This window comes from Megascapheus bottae, chromosome 7 (assembly GCF_031878675.1).
Source record: "Megascapheus bottae isolate mThoBot1 chromosome 7, mThoBot2.hap1, whole genome shotgun sequence".
Lineage (NCBI taxonomy): Eukaryota > Metazoa > Chordata > Mammalia > Rodentia > Geomyidae > Megascapheus > Megascapheus bottae.
In genome coordinates this window covers 7,534,327-7,554,790 of record NC_143515.1, presented here as the reverse complement: position 1 = coordinate 7,554,790, position 20,464 = coordinate 7,534,327, and the positions used below count along the sequence as shown (strand labels likewise).

Genomic DNA, 20,464 nt, shown 5'->3' with positions numbered 1-20,464 from the left:
ATCCTTGATGGCTCTTTTTTTTTTTTTTTTTCCAGTCCTGAGCTTGAGCTCAGGGCCTGAGCACTGTCCTTGGACTTTCTCAAGGCTAGAGCTCTACCACTTGAGCCTCAGCACCACTTCCGGCTTTTTTCTATGTATGTGGTACCAAGGAATCGAACCCGGGTCTTCATGCATGCTAGGCAAGCACTTTAACCACTAGGCCAAACTCCCAGCCCTTGATGGCTCTTTTCTTGTCATTACTATCGTGCTGATGTTACCCTCAGAACCCACTCTGAAATAGACCTATCTTCATATTTCCACTGCTTACATTTAAAATCAAAGCCACCATTCTCTCTGTTCTGTGACACTCTCTGCCAGCTCTCTACCCAGACAGTGATGTGTCAGAAACACAAATCTGATCATGTTTCATGACGTTTCCTGCTTAAGACTTACCAGCTGGCGCTTAATGTAGTTAGAGTAACTCTAGCTTCCTGATGGTAGCCAGCTGCTGGCCATTTCCTCATATCTCTGATTTCATCTCTTTCTATTCTTGGCCTTGCTCACTGTATTGTAGACACAGTGTCTGCCTTGAGTCTCTCATATACTCTAAACTTGTCTGTGTGTCTGGAATGTGCTTACATTTACATGGAATATTTTCTATTTCAGCTCCAAGCTTGCTATGTCAGAAAGATGTTTCTAATCTAAAATCACCTGTGCAGTCATTGCTTTTTTTTTTTTTTAACTTCTGGCACTAACTTCGTCTCAGAACTGCATGTGTCCGTTTCCCCATCGTGTTCTCTCTCTTTTTTTTTTTTTTTTTTTTTTGCCAGTCCTGGGCTTGAGTTCAGGGCCTGAGCACTGTCCTTGGATTTTTCTCAAGGCTAGAGCTCTACCACTTGAGCCTCAGCACCACTTCTGGCTTTTTCTAAGTATGTAGTACCAAGGAATCGAACTTGGGTCTTCGTGCATGCTAGGCAAGCACTCTACCACTAGGCCAAACTCCCGGCTCTTCCCCATCGTGTTCTAAACTCCATGAAAACACAGATTTTCTCTCTTGTTTGCCCCCATGCGGTCCTCACAGACACTTAAATAATGCATGTGAATGAATGCATGACTGCCATGAAGTTTATAATGATAACTCATTCTCTTTTTACAACCATTCCACTTTGAACTTGCTTTTCCTTTGTGTTTTCTTGGAAGACCATCTGGCCATTAGTTCTCATTTCTATTTTTGGTCAAGTAAACATCACTTTTTTGTGTGTGTGCCACTCCTGGGACTTGAACTCAGGACCTGGGCACTGTCCCTGAGCACTTTTTTATTTTTATTTTGTTGTTGGGATAATATATAGAGGGGTTACCGTTACATTCATCAGGTAGTAGGTATATGATTTCTCTTACAGTAATGCCCCTTCTCATGTTTTTGTCTCCATTTCTCTCCACCTCCCTGAGCACTTTTGCACAAGGCTAGCACTCTGCCACTTGAACCACAGCACCATTTCTGGCTTTTTTTTTCTGTGTATGTGGTACTCAGGAATCAAACCCAGGTCTTCGTGCATGCTAGGCAAGGACTCTTCCAGTAGGCCACACTTCTGGCTTACTTTCTTTTCTAATGACTGTTCTGGCATTACCAGCAATCTTCTATAAGGGGAAGAATTAGACTCATGCCACAGGCCAGATACTTCACCTATTCCTTCCACCTACACACACCTTGCATCTTTTTCTCAAGTTATGTCCCTGGGTTTTGATGACCAATGGAGGAATTGGCGAAGGAATAGACATTCATGGTATTCCAGGTTCCTGCTGTGGGGTTGAACTTGGAGCCAAGAAGTCCTCTCTAGGGACCCCTGCACAGTCCCCGGGCCCTTACAAGGCAAGACAGAGAAGGACACTAAGCAGTAGGTACAGTAAAAAGAAAATAAAATGTTGAACTGGATTTTTGCTATAAGACTTGAGACAAGGAAGCAGAAGTGTGGCTCAAGTGGTAGATCGCCAGCCTTGAGCAAAAACACCGAGGAAGCCAGCCGCTCCCTCCATGCCTATTATCTTAGCTACTCAGCAGGCTGAGATCTGAGGATTGTGGTTCAAAGCCATGAAATTGGGCCAGGAGTTTGGCCTAGTGGTACAGTGTTTGCCTAGCGTGCACGAAGACCCACCCGGGTTCGATTCTTCAGTACCACATACTTAGAAAAAGCCAGAAGTGGTGCTGTGGCTCAAGTGGTAGAGCTCTAGCCTTGAGAAAGCCCAAGGACAGTGCTCAGGCCCTGAGCTCAAGCCCAGGACTGGCAAAAATAAATAAATAAACAAATAAAGCCATGAAATCCTTACACACACACACACACACACACACACACACATACACACACACACACACCACGCGCTCGTGTGTGCTCTTCCATATGTATAGACTAACAATGAATATATGGGAAGCAAAACCACAACACAATACCACTTATACTTTACCTCTGTGACAAAGAGATCTTAAGAAGAAACTTCACAAAATATGTACCAGTGCTGAAGATTACACAATGGGTATTGAAGAGGTCAGAGAGCTCTGGAGAACTCTCAACAGTAAAGATGCCAGTTCACCCAAAACTGGTCCACAGGGTTAAGGTACTTCTAATCAAGACCTCAGCAAGATTTTCATGTAGCTTCTAAAATTCACACAGAAAAGCACAGACTCTTAATACCTTAAGTGATCTTGAGAAGGAAAGTTGAAGGCTTGCCTCAGTGGCTCACGCCTGCAGTCGTAGATACTTTGGAGGTGGAAATCTGGAAGATGAAAGTCTGGGATCACTCTGGCAAAAAGTTTGCGAGACCCTCTCTCTACTGTGTGTCACAGTGACACACACATCTATAATCCCAGCAATGCAGAAAGGCTGAGATTGAGAGGATCTCTGTTCTTGACCAGTGTAGGCAAACAGTTCATGAGACCCCTGTCTCAACAGAACAAAACTGGACATGGTACCATATGCCTGTCATCCTTTTATGGCAGGAAGTATAAATAGGAGGATTATGGTCCATGCTGGCCAAGGCAAAAAAACCTAGATTCTACCAAAAAGAAAAAAAGATCAAGCTGGGTACTGGTGGCTCAAATCTGTAAACCTAGTTACTTGTGAGCCATGAATGATAGTGTCACAGTTTGAGTCCCGCCCATGCAGATAAGTGTGCATGGGCCACTGAAAGTCTCTCTTGGTTTTCTCCTGCTCTCCCTTTCCTTTCTGGTGTTGCAGAGGGATTTTCCTGGTGGGAAGAACTGGACCAGTTTCTGTTTTGCCTTTGCTCTGTTAGGTGAAGGCATCCTCATCTCCTCAGAGGCGTCGGAGCTTCTGGATTTCATAGACAACCAAGGCCAAGTGCATGTGATCCAGAAGTACCTCGAGCGCCCTCTGCTCCTTGAACCTGGTCACCGCAAGTTTGACATTAGGTAATCCATCTGTGCCGGTGCTGAGATTTTATTCATCCACCAACAATGCCCTGGGCTGTGGCCTGCAGAGGACCCAGATGTGAGGACCTGGCCGCTGACTTGAGGACAGCTCAGCAGACCTGAGTTCCTGCACCTTATTTTCTGTTTCCATTTCCTCTCTTTTCTTTAGAAGATGGAACAAAATTTTCTTTTTTAACACGTGTATGTGTGCATGTGAGCAGGTCCTGGGGCTTTAACTCTAGGCCTGGACACTGTTCTTGAGTATTTTGCTCAAGGCTAGCCACCTCTCTACTTCTCACTTTTTGATGGTAAATTAAAAATAAAAAGCTCATGTTCATGTCTTCATGTCCAGACTGGCTTCTATCTGCAGTCCTCAGATCTCAATCTCTTGAGTAGCTAGGATACAAGCGAGAACCAACTTTACCTGATTTTTTCTTAATACATTTTTTTGTGGAAGTAATTGGATGTCTTCCTCTTTTCTGCCTAGGAAGACCTCAGGCTGCTACCCTCTAACCTGTATAATTCAGATCATAGGCATGAAACCACTGTATCCCAGTGGAAATCCCGAGATGAAATCCTCTTACTTTTTATCTGGACTGGTCAAGTTTTCTGCCAAGCACTGGTGGTGGCTTAAGAAGCAAAATATGAAGAAAAATCATTTTTTTTTTGTCAGTCTTGAACTCTGCCTGGGTGCTGTCCCTAAGCTCTTCAGCTCAAGGCTAACACTCTACCACTTGAGTCACAGCACCACCTCCAATTTTATGGTGGTTAATTAGAGATAAAGAGTTTCACAGACTTCCCTGCCCAAGGCTGGCTTTGAACCACGATCCTCAGATCTCAGCCTCCTGAGTAGCTAGGATTATTGGTCTGAGCCACTGGTACCTAGCTGTTTTATTATTATATATGGTGAAATGTTTATTTATCTCATTGTGGTAAAAAACCACTCTTTTACCTAACCTTATATAACTTTAGAACTACCTCCTTCCTCTATTCTTCCTAATTTCTTTACCCCCCCCAAAAAAAACCTAAGCATGGGAGGATTGATACACACACACACTCCTATACCTATATTGTAAACAGTGTGTTTGTTAAATTACAGAAGCTGGGTGTTGGTCGATCATCAATACAATATCTACCTCTATAGAGAGGGTGTACTTCGGACTGCTTCAGAACCATATCATGTTGATAACTTCCAAGACAAGACCTGCCACTTGACCAATCACTGCATTCAAAAAGAGTACTCAAAGAACTACGGAAAGTACGAAGAAGGGAATGAAATGTTCTTTGAGGAGTTCAATCAGTACCTCACAAGTGCTTTGAACATTACCTTGGAAAATAGTATCTTGCTACAAATCAAGCATATCATAAGGTAAACTTACTTGTAACCTTTCTTTTGGCTTCCTTCATCTCAACTGTGCTTTGAGTGTTTATGATCTTCAAGGAATTGTTACACTTACCTTGTCTGATTTATGGGCAAAATGTATTTGGAATAGTCTGTTGCTTTCAATGTAATATCTGGAAGGACCGATGATGATGTCACTTCTTGCCAGTTACTGATAATTTAGAATTATTTCCTCTCTATTTTACTTGATAGATAGACTGTCGTGTTATTACTATTATTTTGTGTGTGCCAGTCCTGGGGCTTGGGTGCTGTCCCCTAGCTTTTGTGTTCAAGGCTAGCTATGCTTCCACTTAAGCTTTTTGATCATTAATTGGAGATAGAAATCTCATGGACTTCGCTGCCCTAGCTGGTTTCAAATCCCATTCCTCAAACCTTAGCCTCCCGAATAGCCAGGGTTACAGGTGTGAGCCACTGACACCTGGCCATTACTTTATTGATTGATTGATTTTCTTGATTTATTGAGTTGTACTAGGACTTGAACTCAGGGCCTGGGCACTATTCTTGAGTGGTTTTGATCAAGGCTAGTGCTCTTATCACTTAAGCTACAGCTCCACTTTTTGCTGGTTAGTTGGAGATAAGAGTCTCATGAATCAAATGGCGTTTAAGCACGATCCTCAGATCTCAGCCTCCTGAGTAGCTAGAATTACAGGCATTGGCCACCAGCACCCAGCTATTTATTTATTCTTGGTGCTGGAAATAGGGATTTAACACAAAGCCTAATATTCTTGCTTCCCTTCTTTTTTCTTTTGTGCTAATTCTGGGGCTTAAACTCAGGGACTGAGTGCTATCTCTGTGTTTTGTGTTCAAGGCTAGCACTCTACCACTTGATCCACAACTCCACTTTTGGCTTTTTGGTAATTACTTGGAGATAAGAGTCTCTTGAACTTTCCTGCCTGGGCATCAAACCATGATCTTTAGATCTCAGCCTGCTGAGTAGCTAGGGTTATAAGTGTGAGCCTCTGGTGCCCAGCTTGCTTGACTTTTTTGCTAATGGCTGGCACTCTGCTAGTTGAGCCATACTTTCAGTCTTGACATTTTTCTGATTACTTAGAATCTTGCAGACTTTTCTACCCAGGTTGCCTTTGAACCATGATCTTCCAGGACTCAGCCTCTTGCTTAGCTAAGATTATAGGTATGAGCCACCAAAATCTCGTTTTAAATGTTTATTTAATATTTATTTATTTAAATTTTACTTCTTTAAATACTTAATATTTTTTAATATTTTTAATATTTATTTTAAACCAGATTTTTAGCTTTATTGGTTTTCTCTTATGTTTTAAGTCTCTTTGCTTTTTATGATCTTTGTTATTTTCTTTCTTATGCTCTTTGGGGAGGTTTAATTTGTTCTTTCTCTTTTTTTTTTTTTTTTTGCCAGTCCTGGGCTTGAGCTCAGGGCCTGAGCACTGTCCTTGGACTTTCTCAAGGTTAGAGCTCTACCGCTTGAGCCTCAGCACCACTTCCAACTTTTTTCTATGTATGTGGTATGGAGGAATTGAACCCAGGTCTTCGTGCATGGTAGGCAAGCACTTTAACCACTAGGCCAAACTCCTGGCCCCTCTTTCTCTTATTTCTTAAGGTGAAATGTTAGATCTTTGATCTAAGAGTTACCTCAAAAGAGGGGGGGGAAGGGTATCAATGTTTGTGAAGTAATGCACCTTCTATCTGGCGAATATAATGTAACCCTTCTATTAATTACAATAAAAAATATTTTTTAAAAAAAGAGGAAAAAAAGCACATTCCAAATACTACATTAGCCACATGCCACAAATTTACTATATATATATATATATTTTTTTTTTTTTTTTGCCAAGTCCTGAGTTTGGTCTCAGGGCCTGAGCACTGTCCTTGGGCTTTCTCAAGGCTAGAGCTCCACCACTTGAGCCTGAGCACCATTTCTGGCTTTTTTCTATGTATATGGTACCGAGGAATCAAACCCGGGTCTTTGTGCATGCTAGGCAAGCACTCAACCACTAGGCCAAACTCCTGGCCCAAATTTACTATATTTTTATTTCTACTCTGTCTCTCTTTTTTTTGGGGGGGGGGGTGGTCAGTTGTGGAGCTTGAACTCTAGGCCTGAGCCCTGTCTCTGAGCTCTTCAGCTCAAGAATAGTGCTCTGTCACTTGAGCCACAGTGCCACTACCTGTCAAAATATTTTTAAATTTCAGCCAGGCACTGGTGTTTCATGCCTTTAAATCCTAGCTAAGATCCATGGATCCCAATTCAAGGCCAACCTGAGCAAGAAGATTGTGAGACTCTTATCTTCAGTTAACCACCAAGAAACTAGAAATGAAGCGTGGCTCAGAGTGGCAGAGTGGCTAGCCTTGAGCACAAAAGCTCAGGAACAGCACTCGGGCCCTGAGTTCAAGCCCCAGAACCAATTAAAAAAAAATTAAATTTCCCTAACGGCCTCATCTCTATGGGTTTTTGAAAAAATTATTATTATTGTATTTTTTGCTTAATGATCTGCTTAATGTGGGGGTTTCTGAGTAATTCCACTGTTGACATACAGACATGCTTTATATTATTTCATGTTTTAAAATCCTTATGGTCTGGGCCATGGCTCAGAGTGTGATCTTGGTGAATATTCTTCATGCTCTGGAAACAATGTCTGTGTTGTGATACATAGTTCAACTGTGTTCTGTTTTCAAGTAGGTCTAGAGGATTGATCATGTTTGAGTATTTTAGATCCTTGATGGTTTTCTCTTTGGAGTGTTTTGTCCATTACTGCAATAAAAAACTGAAGTAGCCAGGCACAGTGGCCCATGTCCACAATCCTACCTACTCAGAAGGCTGAGATCTAAGGATCCTGATTCAAAGCCAGCCCTGGCACGAAAGTCCAAGAGATTCTTATTTCTAATTAATCATCAGAAAGCAGGAAGTGGCACTGTGGATCAAGGGGTAAGCTGGTAGCCTTGAGCTGAAGAGCTCAGGGACAATGCCCAGACCCAGAGTTCAAGTCCCACAACTGACAAAACAAAACAAAAAATCTCTGAAGTTTCCAACTGCAATTATGTTTCAGTTTCATTAGTTTTGTTTTATAAGTTTTGAGGCTCTGTTACTAGATTAAGTTATGAGCCATGATCCTCAGATCCCAATGTCTAGTCCTATTTATTTGCCATGTAATCTGTTGGTTTCTCCTTCTGTAATCGATAGACATCTGGGTTTGTTTGTTTGTTTTGTGCCAGCAATGGGACTTGAACTTACTTGGCTTCCTGGATCCCTCCCCCTCCCCTTGCTCAAAGCATCATTGTACTCCTTGAGCCACACCTCCACTTCTGTCTTTTTGATGTTCAATTGGAGATAAGAATGCCTCAGACTTAGGCCAAGCAGATGGCTCACCCCTGTAATCCTAGCTACTCAGGAGGCTGAGATCTGAGAATCAAGGTTCAAAGCCAGCCCAGGCACAAAAGGACTGAGACTCTTATCTCCAATTAACCTCTAGAAAATGAAAAGTGGGGCTTGGCTCAAGGGTGGGGTGGTAGCCTTGAGCTGAAGAGCTCAGGGACAGCGTCCAGGCCGAGTTCAGCCCCCACGACCCACAATCCTCAGATTTCAGTCTTCTGAGTAGCTAGGATTACAGGCATGAATCATGGTGCCCAGCTGATTTGATTTCTTTTATGCAAGGCCTACATTCTGTCTAGAATTAGTATGTCAAGTGTAGACTTGTACCTGCCATCTGTGCCTGAGACTGTCCCTGCCCACTGCTGCTTGGAGCCTTTATTGTGAGTCCTGTGGCCATGTATGAGCGGGTCTGAGCTTGTTTGCTCAAGCTTGCAACCTATCGCCTGAGCTTCAGCACCTCCTCTGGCTCCTTTCATAGTTAATTGAAGCTAAGAGTGTCAAGGACTCTCCCAATGTAGGCAAATGACATATTGGCCCTTGGCGTGCCCTTTCCTAATGGGTCTGTGCAGGCAGCGCTGTCTTCTAATAGTAGAAATGTTCTTCACAGCACTCATTTGCTTTTCTCAGCCACTGTCCCCTTTCTTCCCACGCCAGCCTACAAAAAGATGTGCTCTGATTTCTCTCTGATGATTGTTCATCCCACACATCCATATTTAACTTGGATTAGGTTTGGCTCATGGTTTTTCCTCTATATGTGTTGCTGGTTCCACTTTTCACCCTTTTTTCTTGGTGTCTTTCTCTCTTTCTCTCTATTCCTCAAGCACTCCTTCATCACATACTAAGCTTTTTACTTTTTCTTTATGTTGGCATTCATGGGGTTTGAACTTAGTATCTTTTGCTTGCTAGACAGGTATTCTTCCCCTGAGCCCATCCTTCAGCCTATTTTTTTTCCAGTCCTGGGGCTTCAGACTTGACGTACTTAGTTATAATATTTATAAGATTCACTTTGAGCTACTTTTTGTGTCACTGAAACCCTTCAATGTTTTCAAGCAATAATTCATGTAAATGACAATTCTATGCTATATTTCAATATTTTAATTTGTGTGACTTGAATTTGTGTGTGCGTGCATGTGTATGTGTGCGTGTGTGTGCTGTTACTGAGGCTTGAACTCAGGGCTTTGTGTTCTCACATGCGTTTTTTTGTTCAAAGGTGACACTATGCCACTTGGGCTACAGCTCTATTTCTGACTTTTTGCTGATTAACTAGAGATAAAATTTCTCAGATTTCTCTGCTGGGGCTGGCTTCAAACTGCGATCCTTAGATCTCAGCTTCCCGAGTAGCCAGGATTACAGGCATGAACCACACACCCAGGGCATGGCTCTTGAATCTTTTTTTTTTTTTGCCAGTCCTGGGCCTTGAACTCAGGGTCTGAGCACTGTCCTTGGACATTCTCAAGGCTAGAGCTCTACCACTTGAGCCACAGCACCATTTCTGGCTTTTTTCTATGTATGTAGTACCAAGGAATCGAATCCAGTTCTTCGTACATGCTAGGCAATCACTCTACCACTAGGCCAAACTCCTGGCCCTTGAATTTTTAATTAGCAATAATTTTGTGAAAGAACAGGAGCTCCAAGGGCCAGGAATATAGCCTAGTGGTAGAGTGCTTGCCTAGCAAGCCCCGGGTTGAATTCCTCAGTATCACATACACAGAAAAAGCCAGAAGTGGTGCTGTGGCTCAAGTGGTAGAGTACTAGCCTTGATAAAGCCCCAGGACAGTGCCAAGGCCCTGAGTTCAAGAAAAAGAAAGAAAGATGGAAGGAAGGAAGAAAGGGAGGAAGGAAGAGAAAGAAAGAAAGAAAGAAAGAAAGAAAGAAAGAAAGAAAGAAAGAAAGAAAGAAAGAACTGGAACTCCTGGAAGAAATCAGTGATACCAGTGTTCTCTTTGTGCCTTATTTCTAGGGGCCCTGGTTACCCCATGCTAAACTGCCCATGGGGCCTCTTTGCCTTAGAACCTTGAATGTTTGGGGCGTCTTGCTTCTTTTGAGTGATCTATTGGTGATAAGATGGATGCTATTGTTGTTTATTTGTTTTTTTTTGTACCAGTCCTGGTGCTTGAACTCAGGTCCTAAGAGCTATCCTTGAACATTTTTTGTTGTTGCTGTTTTTTGGTTTTTGCTCAAGGCTAGTGCTATACCACTTGAGTCATACCTCCAGCAAAAAGCTGGTATGGCTTTTTGGTGGTTAACTGGAGATAAGAGTCTCATGGATTTTCCCACCTCGCTGGCTTTGAACTCCCAGTCCTCAGATCTCATTCTCCTGTGTAGCTAGGAAGATAGGCATGAGTCACCAGGTGCCTGACTGGTGATAAAGAGAGGTAAGCTGAATCCAGCTTGTATGTACATTGGGCGTCATGAAATCCTCTGCCTCTGCCATCCACTCAGTGAGCTCTCTCCCTTCTCCCACAGGAGCTGCCTCATGAGCATAGAGCCAGCCATCAGTACCAGACACCTCCCTTACCAGAGTTTCCAACTCTTTGGCTTCGACTTCATGGTAGATGAAGAGCTGAAGGTTTGGCTCATTGAGGTTAATGGCGCCCCGGCTTGTGCTCAGTAAGCCTCAATGTAACTGGGTTGATCAAGTGGGAAGTTGTTTGTGTTCTCTGACACCTGCCCCCAGTATTCAGACACACACCCATCTCTCTATGTATCTGCATATCTATCTTTCTATCCACTGACGTGCTCATTTGTTTTGGATGGTTACTGGGGCTTGAACTCAGGGCCTGGACACACGGTCCCTTAGCTTTTTCTTTCTAACCTAGTGCCGCTTCTGGCTAACTGGAGACGAGAGGTCTTCAGATTTCACTGCCTGGGCAGACTTAGAACCACAATCCTCCGATCTCAGCCTCTGGAGCAGCTCAAACATTGATCTTTGGACTGATGAAGACTGGCACGGTGGCAGACAGTTCTTCACAGCACCCTGGAGAGCCAGGAGACTCTGTCATTTCTTTATGTGCAGGTGGTCTGCGCTTAGGTGGGTGGCAGATACCATGAGTTCAAGACAAAAACTAATAAGTGCCAGAGAGATCCTGTGTGTGACCAGTAGAACGCCCAGAGTCTGTGGAAACAGTGACATTTAGGGACTCCCTAAGGAAGAGATGATCAGAGAAGCTTCCAGGCCACAGCAGAGCTGGAACTGGAGTGCAAGGAAAGGGTTTCTTAAGGGCACTGAAATAAAAGTCGGGGGAACTATGCTGGCCTCTGTGTAAGTCTGGGTGGTGTCCTTTTGTGCTCCATCTCCATTTTCCTAGCTCTTCCTAGTCTCTCAGTACATACATCCATATTGCATAGAGAGGTGGAGGAAGCCATAAAGATGAGTGTCCCAAGATGGCAGAGACAGACCCCGCCCCATTTGGTGTATTAGGAATATTAGAGCTCAGTACTGCAATAGAAAATAATACAGATTCCATCTTTTAGATAGGATTTTGATGGAGGTTGTGGGGAGGGAGGCTTTGGACTTCTCAAGAGGGAAAGCAGAAGCTGTCTTGCTCCCTAATACAGATTGGGACACAGAACTGCCAGGGACAGAAGAGGTTCTGTGCTGGGAGGGGCATGCCATGGAGCAGGAGGGATGAGAATGAGACAGAAAGGGATTGGGATACAGTATCTTTTGGAAATTATTTATTAGGAAAGGACTTCTGTCCCTGGCTAGCTTGCCTAGTGTGTTGTATGGATGGGCACATCTGCCCCAGATGTGGTTTCCTCTTTAGATCATGCGTGCCCCTCCCCCACCCAACTCCTTTTTCTTTTCTTTTTTTTTCATTTTTTTCTTGCCATTCCTGAGGCTTGTGCTCTGGGCCTAGGCACTGCCCCTGAGCTCCTTTTGCTCAAGGCTACTTGAGCTATATCTCCATTTCTGGATTTTTCTGAGACTAATTGAAGATAAGTATCTCACGGACTTTTATACCTGAGCTGGCTTTTAACCACGATCCTCAGATCTCAGCCTCCTAAGTATTAGGATTATAAGAGTGAGCTTTTGGTGTCCCCCACCACCCCCCACTCTGTTTTTCCTGATTTAGAATCAGTCCCCACAGGTCTCCAGGGCCTCATAAAAACCTGCAGCAAAAGCTGGAGATAGAGGGCCTTAGAGCTCCTCCGGAGAGAGGAAGTTTTCCTTCTTGGATTTTCTTCCTCTTTTTTTCTGTCCATCCAATTTTCTGTCTGACCTATATATTTTCCCAAGTTCCAGACTGTCAGTCCCGTGAAGTTTTCCCCAGTGTCCTTTCAAGCCTAGCAAGGTGGTTATTTCCCTGGCTTACTGCTTGCCTCTCCATGTCTGTCCTTATAGGCAAGATGTTATCAAATCTATTCCCCTGTCAGTGCAAGCAGGAATTATCTGTGTATTCACCTGCAAGACCTTCCATAAATTTTTACTCATGGAATGCTTTGTTGGGGTGCAATACTTCCTGAGGTACTTGTATATGTGTGGAGACCAGTTTTAGAAAGCTGTTCTTGACATAAACACCTACAGCAGATCTTGATTTAGCAAACAAATAAACACAAACGAGGCCAGGTGCTGGTGGCTCATGCCTACAATCTTAGCTACTCAAGAGGCAGAGATCTGAGGATCATGGTTTGAAGCCAGCCCGGGCAGGAAAGCCCATGAGACTTTTATCTCCAATAAACTACTCAGGAAAAACTGTGGCTCAAATGGTAGAGTGCTAGCCTTGAGCAAAAGAAGCTCAGGGACAGCACCCAGGTCCTGAGTTCAAACCTCAAGACTGGCACCAAAAAAAAAGGCCAGCCGGGAATTTGGTCTAGTGGTAGAGTGCTTGCCTAGCATGCATGAAGTCTCCAGTTCGATTCTTTGATACCACATATGTAGAAAAAGCCAAATATAGTGCTGTGGCTCAACTGGTAGAATGTTAGCCTTGAAAAAGCCCAAGGACAGTGCTCAGGTCCTGAGTTCAAGCCCTAGGACTGGCAAAAAAAAAAAAAAAAAAGGCCAAGTAACTTTTGAGTTTTTCATTGTACTTTGCTAAAGATCGTCAGTGACTTTCTGTTAAACTCATTTCAGGAAACTCTATGCAGAACTGTGCCAGGGCATTGTGGACCTAGCCATAGCCAGTGTCTTTCCACCCCCGGATATGGAGCCGCCGCCACCGCCAGCCGCATTCATCAAGCTGTGATAGAGACCATGGAGATACACACAGCTGCCTTGGGTCCTGCTCCAGAGGGAGGTGAAATGTCCAAACTGCTCCTTATCAAGCCATGATGAGGAGAGAGAGGCAACCCCAGGATGTGTCAGAAGAACACAGGAAGAAAAAAGGACAGCAGTCTGGCTGGGGCCAGTGGTGGTCTCCACAGTGCTGCTGACTTTAGCAAATTAAAGCAAATCTCTCTAGAAGGAGCAGAACATTCTTGTAAGGGGCCAAAGGCAGGGAGTTGATTATCCTGTGTTCTCAGCCTTTGCAAGAGTCTTTGGATCCTCAGGCAGTGCTGGGAACAGAGCCTGTCTTCCCAGATGGCAGGCCAGGAACCTCTGCTTGGTGTCTTTCTACCTGCTGCAGCCTGTAGTGCCTTAGTTTTGTGCCCAGCTGCAGGCCTGCTGGTCAGGGACATGGACTGGACATGAAAGCATTTGCGAGGTTGCATCAGGTGTCCCCTGCTTACCTCCTCCACGACACTCGGCCCCACTCAACTCTGGACAAGCATGCACCAACCATCCTTCATTTTGTACTGTGCCCCAGTCTCTTGGCAATGGCTGTTTTCTCTGCTACCTTTCTGGTGGGTTGTAGTCCAGCCCCCGCCAGGGGTCCTGTGGGTTGAGGAACCAACTGCCTTGTGCTCTCTGCATGTTTTAGAAAGGAAGCCTCAAATCGGATGATTCCCATACGCATCAAATAAGCATGAGAAAGGGAAAACGAAATGTGATAACTTGCTTTACTTAATAGGTTGGGGAGGGGTGTCTTTGAAGTATCATGGTTCTCAATTCTCTGTTTTAAGCAGAATGCAAAATGCAGTTTTGCAAAGTCCCTTTTCCTTTCCTTTTTATTTTCACTTGCATCCTTGCAGAAACCTCTCTGGGAGTCATAGAGGATAGAATTCCATTATTTGTCCCCATCTTCAGGTGGGCTTGGACAGATATAGGTGGCTTTCCTCCTTCTCATTCTCCTTGTACTTCAAGAGCCTTCTGCAGGGGCTGGAGGCCAGCTTCCACTCCAGGAGGGATTTTATGTCTGTGGACTCCTGTGGATATCAGGAGGAATGCTCTCTGAATAAGCATAGGTAGGAGAGCTTCCGAGCTCTCTACTGTATCTTGTAAGCCACAAGGTATGTGGAGTGTTAGTTATATGTTGTAGACTTCTCAGAAGGCCACATCATTAACATGAGGAGATTTTATTTATTTATTTTGTGTGGGCCCCAGGCCCCACTCCTGGGGCCTGGGTGCTGTCTCTGAGCTTATTTTTTGAGTAGTTTGGAGATAAGAGTCTCATAGACTTCCCTGCAAAGGCTGGCTTCAAACCATGATCCTCAGATCTCAGCCTCCTGAGTAGCTAGGATTACAGGTGTGAATCACCAGTGCCCATTTATGTCAAGCTTGATCGGAGGCACTCGGCTCTTCTTAGTGTCCCTGAGTGGAGAAGCTTCTTTCCTAGTGCATATTTTAATCAGTTCTTTTTTGATAGGTTCTACAGTCAAGTCAGATTCTTACAAAAGAAGAGCAAAAGCATTGCCTCCTGAAACAGGGTGTAAGATGGAAGCTTAAGGCTTAGAAAAGGAATAAGGATGAAAGTGATTGGCTAGATGCAGCCATCTGGTAATAGAATGTGGAAGGAAGTCCCCACCAGGTTGGCTCAGAAGAATTTGGAATTCTAACACAGAAGTTCTACTGGTTACTGAGAATATAGATCACAGAGTTTGTGTTCAGAGCACAATAGATTAGGTGATGTGAAATCCGTCCTGGAGTCCCAGGGCAGCCAGTAGGGCAATGTCTGGAAGCTTACGAGCAATGAAGTGGGATCTGAGTAGGTTGTAGGAAGACGCATACCCATGTGCAGATTGGAGGGTACTGGTTCTATGGTCGAGTACAGGTGGGCTGGTGGGGATAGCATAGAAGGTTTCATGTACTTTGAAATCTAAGTCACAAGGATATCTGAGATCGTTTTTCAGCTCTTTCAGTGACAGAACTAAGAATTTAGATATGAAGGCATGTATTAATCCTGGTAGATTTTCTAAGAAACCTGAATTCATGGCATCTAGGTAAGAGATGAAAGGTTTTAGAAAAAGAAAAGACTTCTGTGTGTTCCTCACATTGTGTCAACACACATGTGCTTTTGTGTGTGTGTATGTGTGTGTGTGTGTGCACACGTGCACATGCTATGTCCATGTGCCAGTATTGAGGCTTGAACTCAGGGCCTCATGCTCTCATTTGGCTATTTTTGTTGAAAGATGGCACCCTACCACTTGAGCTACACCTCCATTTCTGGTTTTTTGCTGGCTAATCAATTTCAGATAGATTTGTCTGCCTGGACTGGCTTCGAACTTTGATCCTCCTATCTCATCCTCCTAAGTGGGTAGGATTATAAGTGGAAGCCACTGGTGCCCAGCTCAATGATGTATCTATTTTATGCATTTTCCCCCATCAGGTAGGAAAAATATTCCTGACCCTTCCTAATCCCCTGGCACAGATGCCCAGGTCTGTCAAGCTTCTTAGTCTTCGGGTTTTATATTTTAGATTGTATAAGTGTCTCCAGAGGGGGCCAGGGACAAGCACTTGTTGAGTCCTTTGGAGCTGTTGATTGCAGCCTCAGTGCTATCATTTCACTGTTGACTGTCGAGTTCATTTGACTGCTGAGTTTGTTGACCTCTCTGTGCCTTAGTTTCTAATCTCGTGGAAGAAATGTTTGCCAGAGCTGGGACAACCTCCGGGGCTTTTTGTGAGAACAAGAGAGTAGAAAAGACTATGCAAGAGCTTTTAGTACCATGGTTCTCAGTGCTGAGTACATGCGAGAATCTCTTGGGAAGCTTTTATAACATGTTGGTTCCCTTCCCTCACCCCCTAGCCAATTAAATCAGAAACCCCAGGCAGCAGTGTCTTGAGAAGCCCTGAACTATGGCTTGACAAGAAAAGTCAGACACTTTATACTTGGGAAGTATCATATAAGGCATAATGTTTAAAAAAAATTCTGTTGGGTGTTGGTGGCTGGCTACTCAGGAGGTTGAGATCTGAAGATCACCCTAGCCCAGGCAGGGAAGTCTGTGAGACTCCTATCTCTAGTACACTACTAAAGAGTTGGAAGTGGAGCCATGACTCAAGTGGTAGAGCACTGACCTTGAGCAAAGAAAAAGAAGAAAAAGCTCAGGGACAGCACCCAAGCTCTTAGTTAAAGCCTCAGGACTGGCACACACAGAAATTCTTTCTGAAAGTATTTCTTTTAAGAACAACCAGATGTTGACATACATACAGTAGTTTTCCTGGTTCAAACAAATATTGTCGAAGCAGACTCTAGTTGCTCTATTATAGTATCTAAAAACTCAAACTTGTTTTTATCTATGTACACAGTTTGTGAGCCCCTGGCAACAACTATAAACAGAGGAATTCATAAATTTATTAAATATGTGCTAAAGTAATTCATGAATACTCACACTTGACTCCTATGGCGATGATAAAAATCCATTTTACCAAGAACATTTAAGTGCCTTGGTGTTTGCAGGAGAGATCGGGGCAGATGCCAGCATGTGGAGTGGCTGGATATGGAATTTAGCTAAGCTTCTTGAGAGGCTGGTTGCATGCACTGATCTCTTGGGATAGAAGAGCCACAGATCTGGCGTCGCTAATCGTGATTATGCCTGTGGATGGGTTCTGCCTGTTGGTTTGTGGTGTTGAGACAAGGACGTGGTGCCAAAGTAGGTGACAGGTAGCCTGGAGGACTATAGAGAAAATTCGTGATATGCATGGCTGTCATCCTAGACATAAAATCTGTACTTGAGGAGATGGTTTTTGAAACAAGGCAATTTTATGAATGTTTGAAATGCCTGGCGCATCAAAGTAAAATATTTCAAGTGTTTTGCCTCTTTGCTTCTGTTTATTTATTGTTTTATTATTATTTTGGGGTGGTTTAAGACTAGGACTTGGAGTCAGTATCTGACGTTTTACTCATTGACTGACACTGTACCACTGGAGTCACACATCCACCCCAGCCTCCTTGCGTCCGTATGTTACTGTGAGTGGTGCGTGTCTTAGTATCGCTGGTTATTCAAATCCAGTCTCATTACCAAAAAGCAAGCAGGATTTCCCTGCAGCCATACTGTAACTACACTAAGCTTTCACAAACCAGATCAGTCGGTGTCGCATTGTTGTCTATTCTTTTTTGCCTGTACTGGGGTTTGAACTCAAGACCTCATAGTCTCACATGGCATTTTTGCTCATACTGATGTTCTATTATTTGAGCCAAGGTCCACTTCTGGCTTTTTAGAGGTTAATTGAAGATAAGAGTTGCTTAGACTTTTCTGCCTTGGCTGGCACGGAACTTTGATCCTCAGATCTCAGTTTACTAAAGACCTAGGATTATAGGCATATGCCACCAGTACCCAGCTGTACTTTTCATTCCCTGCCCCCCCTCAAAAAGTATTAAAAAAAATGAAGGGTTGCATATGTGGCTTAGTGCTTAGTAGAGTGCTTGCCTCATGTGCATGAAGCCCTGGGTTCAATTCCTCAGTACCATAGAAACAGAAAAAGCCAGAAGTGGCACTGTGACTCAAGTGTTAGAATGCGAGCCTTGAGCTAAAAAGCTAAGGGATAGCACCTAGGCCCTGAGTCAAGCTTCAGTGCTGGTACACAAAACAAAACAAGAAGTATAAAAAAATTATTCAGCTAAACTCACAGAGTATACAGAAATAAGCCAGATAGGGAAGAGTTTGCTCTCAGGTTTTCACTCATTTCCCCAGAACTGTGACTTACGCTGTGGTGAAACATGGAATAAATCTGGTCCATCATTCATATTCGTATTCCCTCTCTCTCTCTCTTATCCTGAGGTCCTGGGCACTGTTTCTGAACTCAGCTTTTTTGCTCAATAGTAGCACTCTACCACTTGAGCCACAACACCACTTCCAGCTTTTTCAGTTTATGTGATATTGAGGAATCGAACCCAGAGTGTCATGCATGCGAGGCAAGTACTTTACCACTAAGCCACATTCCCAGCCCTCATTCCCACAATCCCATCCCATCATTTCTTATAGATCCTCCAAGTGGCTGGACTGTGGTTAAGTGAGCCCTCTCCTTGTAAGGGGGTTGGACTGAAGGGGCTTTTGAAATGAAGCTACTTCCATAAACTAGCCAAAAAAAAAAAAACACAAAAAAACCCACACCACACACACAAGAGATCCTTACTGAGCATTCACTAGGGCCCAATTTTTAGGTTCTAATAAATCTCACGTACTTTAGTCACTTAATCTCAGGATAGGAAGGGCTTCATTCATGGCAAACTGCCCTTCACTGGTCACTTGTGCTTTAGGCTCTTTTCCTGTCTGTGCCTGGTCTGCTTTCAGGGGCTATTCCCCTAACCTAAACAGACTTCTGGCACAGCAAAATGCTTTGCCAATCCAGAACCTCTGGCTTAGGCATGCTACTTCAAAGGAAATTCAGATAAGGTGTAACATACTCCACTGGAGTCAGCAGAGATTGCTTAGGCAAAGCGTAGGGTTAAGCAGATATGTTTCTAGACAGGCAGCTCCATAGCCCGGCACAGTGGCTCATGCCTGTAATCCTAGCTACTCAGGAGGCTGAAATCTGAAGACTGAGGTTCAAAGCCAACCTGGGCACTAAAGTCCATGAGACTCTTATCTCCAATTAACCTCTAGAAAACCAGAAGTGATGCTGTGGCTCAAGGGATAAGAAAGTAACCTTGAGCTGAAGAGCTCAGGGACAGTGTCTAGGCCCAGAGTTCAAGCCCCACTACTGACAAAAAAAGTGCAGCTCCTTGGGGGCCTGAGTGGGCATCTTCAAAGATGGAGGCCTTCTCTTAGGGATTAGTCCCACTTGCTTTTAGTAGCTGCCCTTTCTCCTTACAAAACCTGAAGTTTCAGTGGCCCCAAAGACCCAGTAATATTAGAAAGTTGTCCAAGGGTAGACTGTCTCATGGAATACTTAGTGGCACAAGCCAAATTGCTTTTTTGAAAATTCACACAGGAGTACCTGGTGTGAGGAGACAGGTTCTGGTGGCTCATGTCGTATGTCCTAGCTGCTCAAGAGACTGAGATCTGAGGATTAAGGTTTGAAGCCAGTCTAGGCAGGAAAGTCTGTGAGACTCTTATCTTCAATTAATCACCAAATAGTTGGAAGTGGAGCTGTGGCTGGTGGTAGAGTACCAGCCTTGAGTGAAGAAGAAGAAGGAGAAGAAGAAGAACAACAACAACAACAACAACAATGTGTGACTATATAAGTGCATGAGTGTTTGTCTTCTGAGAGTACCAGAGTAGAACCTCTGAAAACCCTAACAAAACTGTAGGCATCAACCAAAAGCTTGTGGCAATCCAGAAAACACCCAGAAAAAAAAAATGGTTTCATCTCAGTAAGAACACATTCAGTTGATCTATTTGTATCACCCCTTCTCAGCTGCCCAGTAGTCTCACAAACCAATAGCCCCAAAACATGGTGAAGCCCAGCCTTGTACAACCATTGGAGAAATGCAGAATGGAACTGAAGCCCTTCCAAAGCTGTATTACCAGAGAGCTGTCATTGTTTGACTTTTCTAGTAATCCCATTGAAAAGAATTCAATGAATTCTGAAGGCTAACATACATGGGTAGAGTGATGGATATGCTGTAAAGAAACCTGTGAGTTCCCAAAGCCTTGAGGCACAAAAAGAGAAGACTAAAGCAGAGTTGTCAATGCTTCCCTGAGTATTGCAGGCATGTTCACCACACACAAAGCCACTCAATGGTTAAGAGGTACTTGTGCTCAGGCGTCTAAGAAAACATCTGTTGAGTTCTGAGCAGAGATTTTAGTAGCCAAACATGGCACACACACACACACAAAGATAGGTTGTGTAGCTTTTGTTTAGAAAAGTCACCAAGCGAACCAGAACCCTGTATCTACTCTCAAATTCACCTCATTCTATTAAGATTTCCTAGCCAGGTGCCAGTGGCTCACGCCTGTAATCCCAGTTACTCAGGAGGCTAAAATCTGAGGATCTCAGTTCAAAGCCAGCCTGGGCATGAAAGTTTGTGAGACTTATTTCCAGTTAACCACCAGAAGACCAGAAGTGGCACTGTGGCTCAAGTGGTAGAGTGCTAGCCTTGGGCTGAAGAGCTCAGGG

The 20,464-nt window shown here is 43.9% G+C and overlaps 1 protein-coding gene across 2 annotated transcripts in view; it reads left to right on the top strand.

Annotated features, from left to right (window-relative positions):
* Positions 1–16,790, top strand: part of Ttl (tubulin tyrosine ligase) — a 30,505-nt gene extending 13,715 nt beyond the window's left edge. For both annotated transcript variants that reach the window (XM_090336368.1, XM_090336369.1), the window contains exons 4-7: positions 3,268–3,403; positions 4,503–4,772; positions 10,615–10,758; positions 13,223–16,790. In XM_090336368.1, coding sequence (XP_090192494.1) covers positions 3,268–3,403; positions 4,503–4,772; positions 10,615–10,758; positions 13,223–13,334 — 662 coding nt within the window. In that variant the 3' untranslated portion in view covers positions 13,335–16,790. The remainder of the gene's footprint in view (positions 1–3,267; positions 3,404–4,502; positions 4,773–10,614; positions 10,759–13,222) is intronic.
* The last annotated feature ends 3,674 nt before the right edge of the window (positions 16,791–20,464 follow it).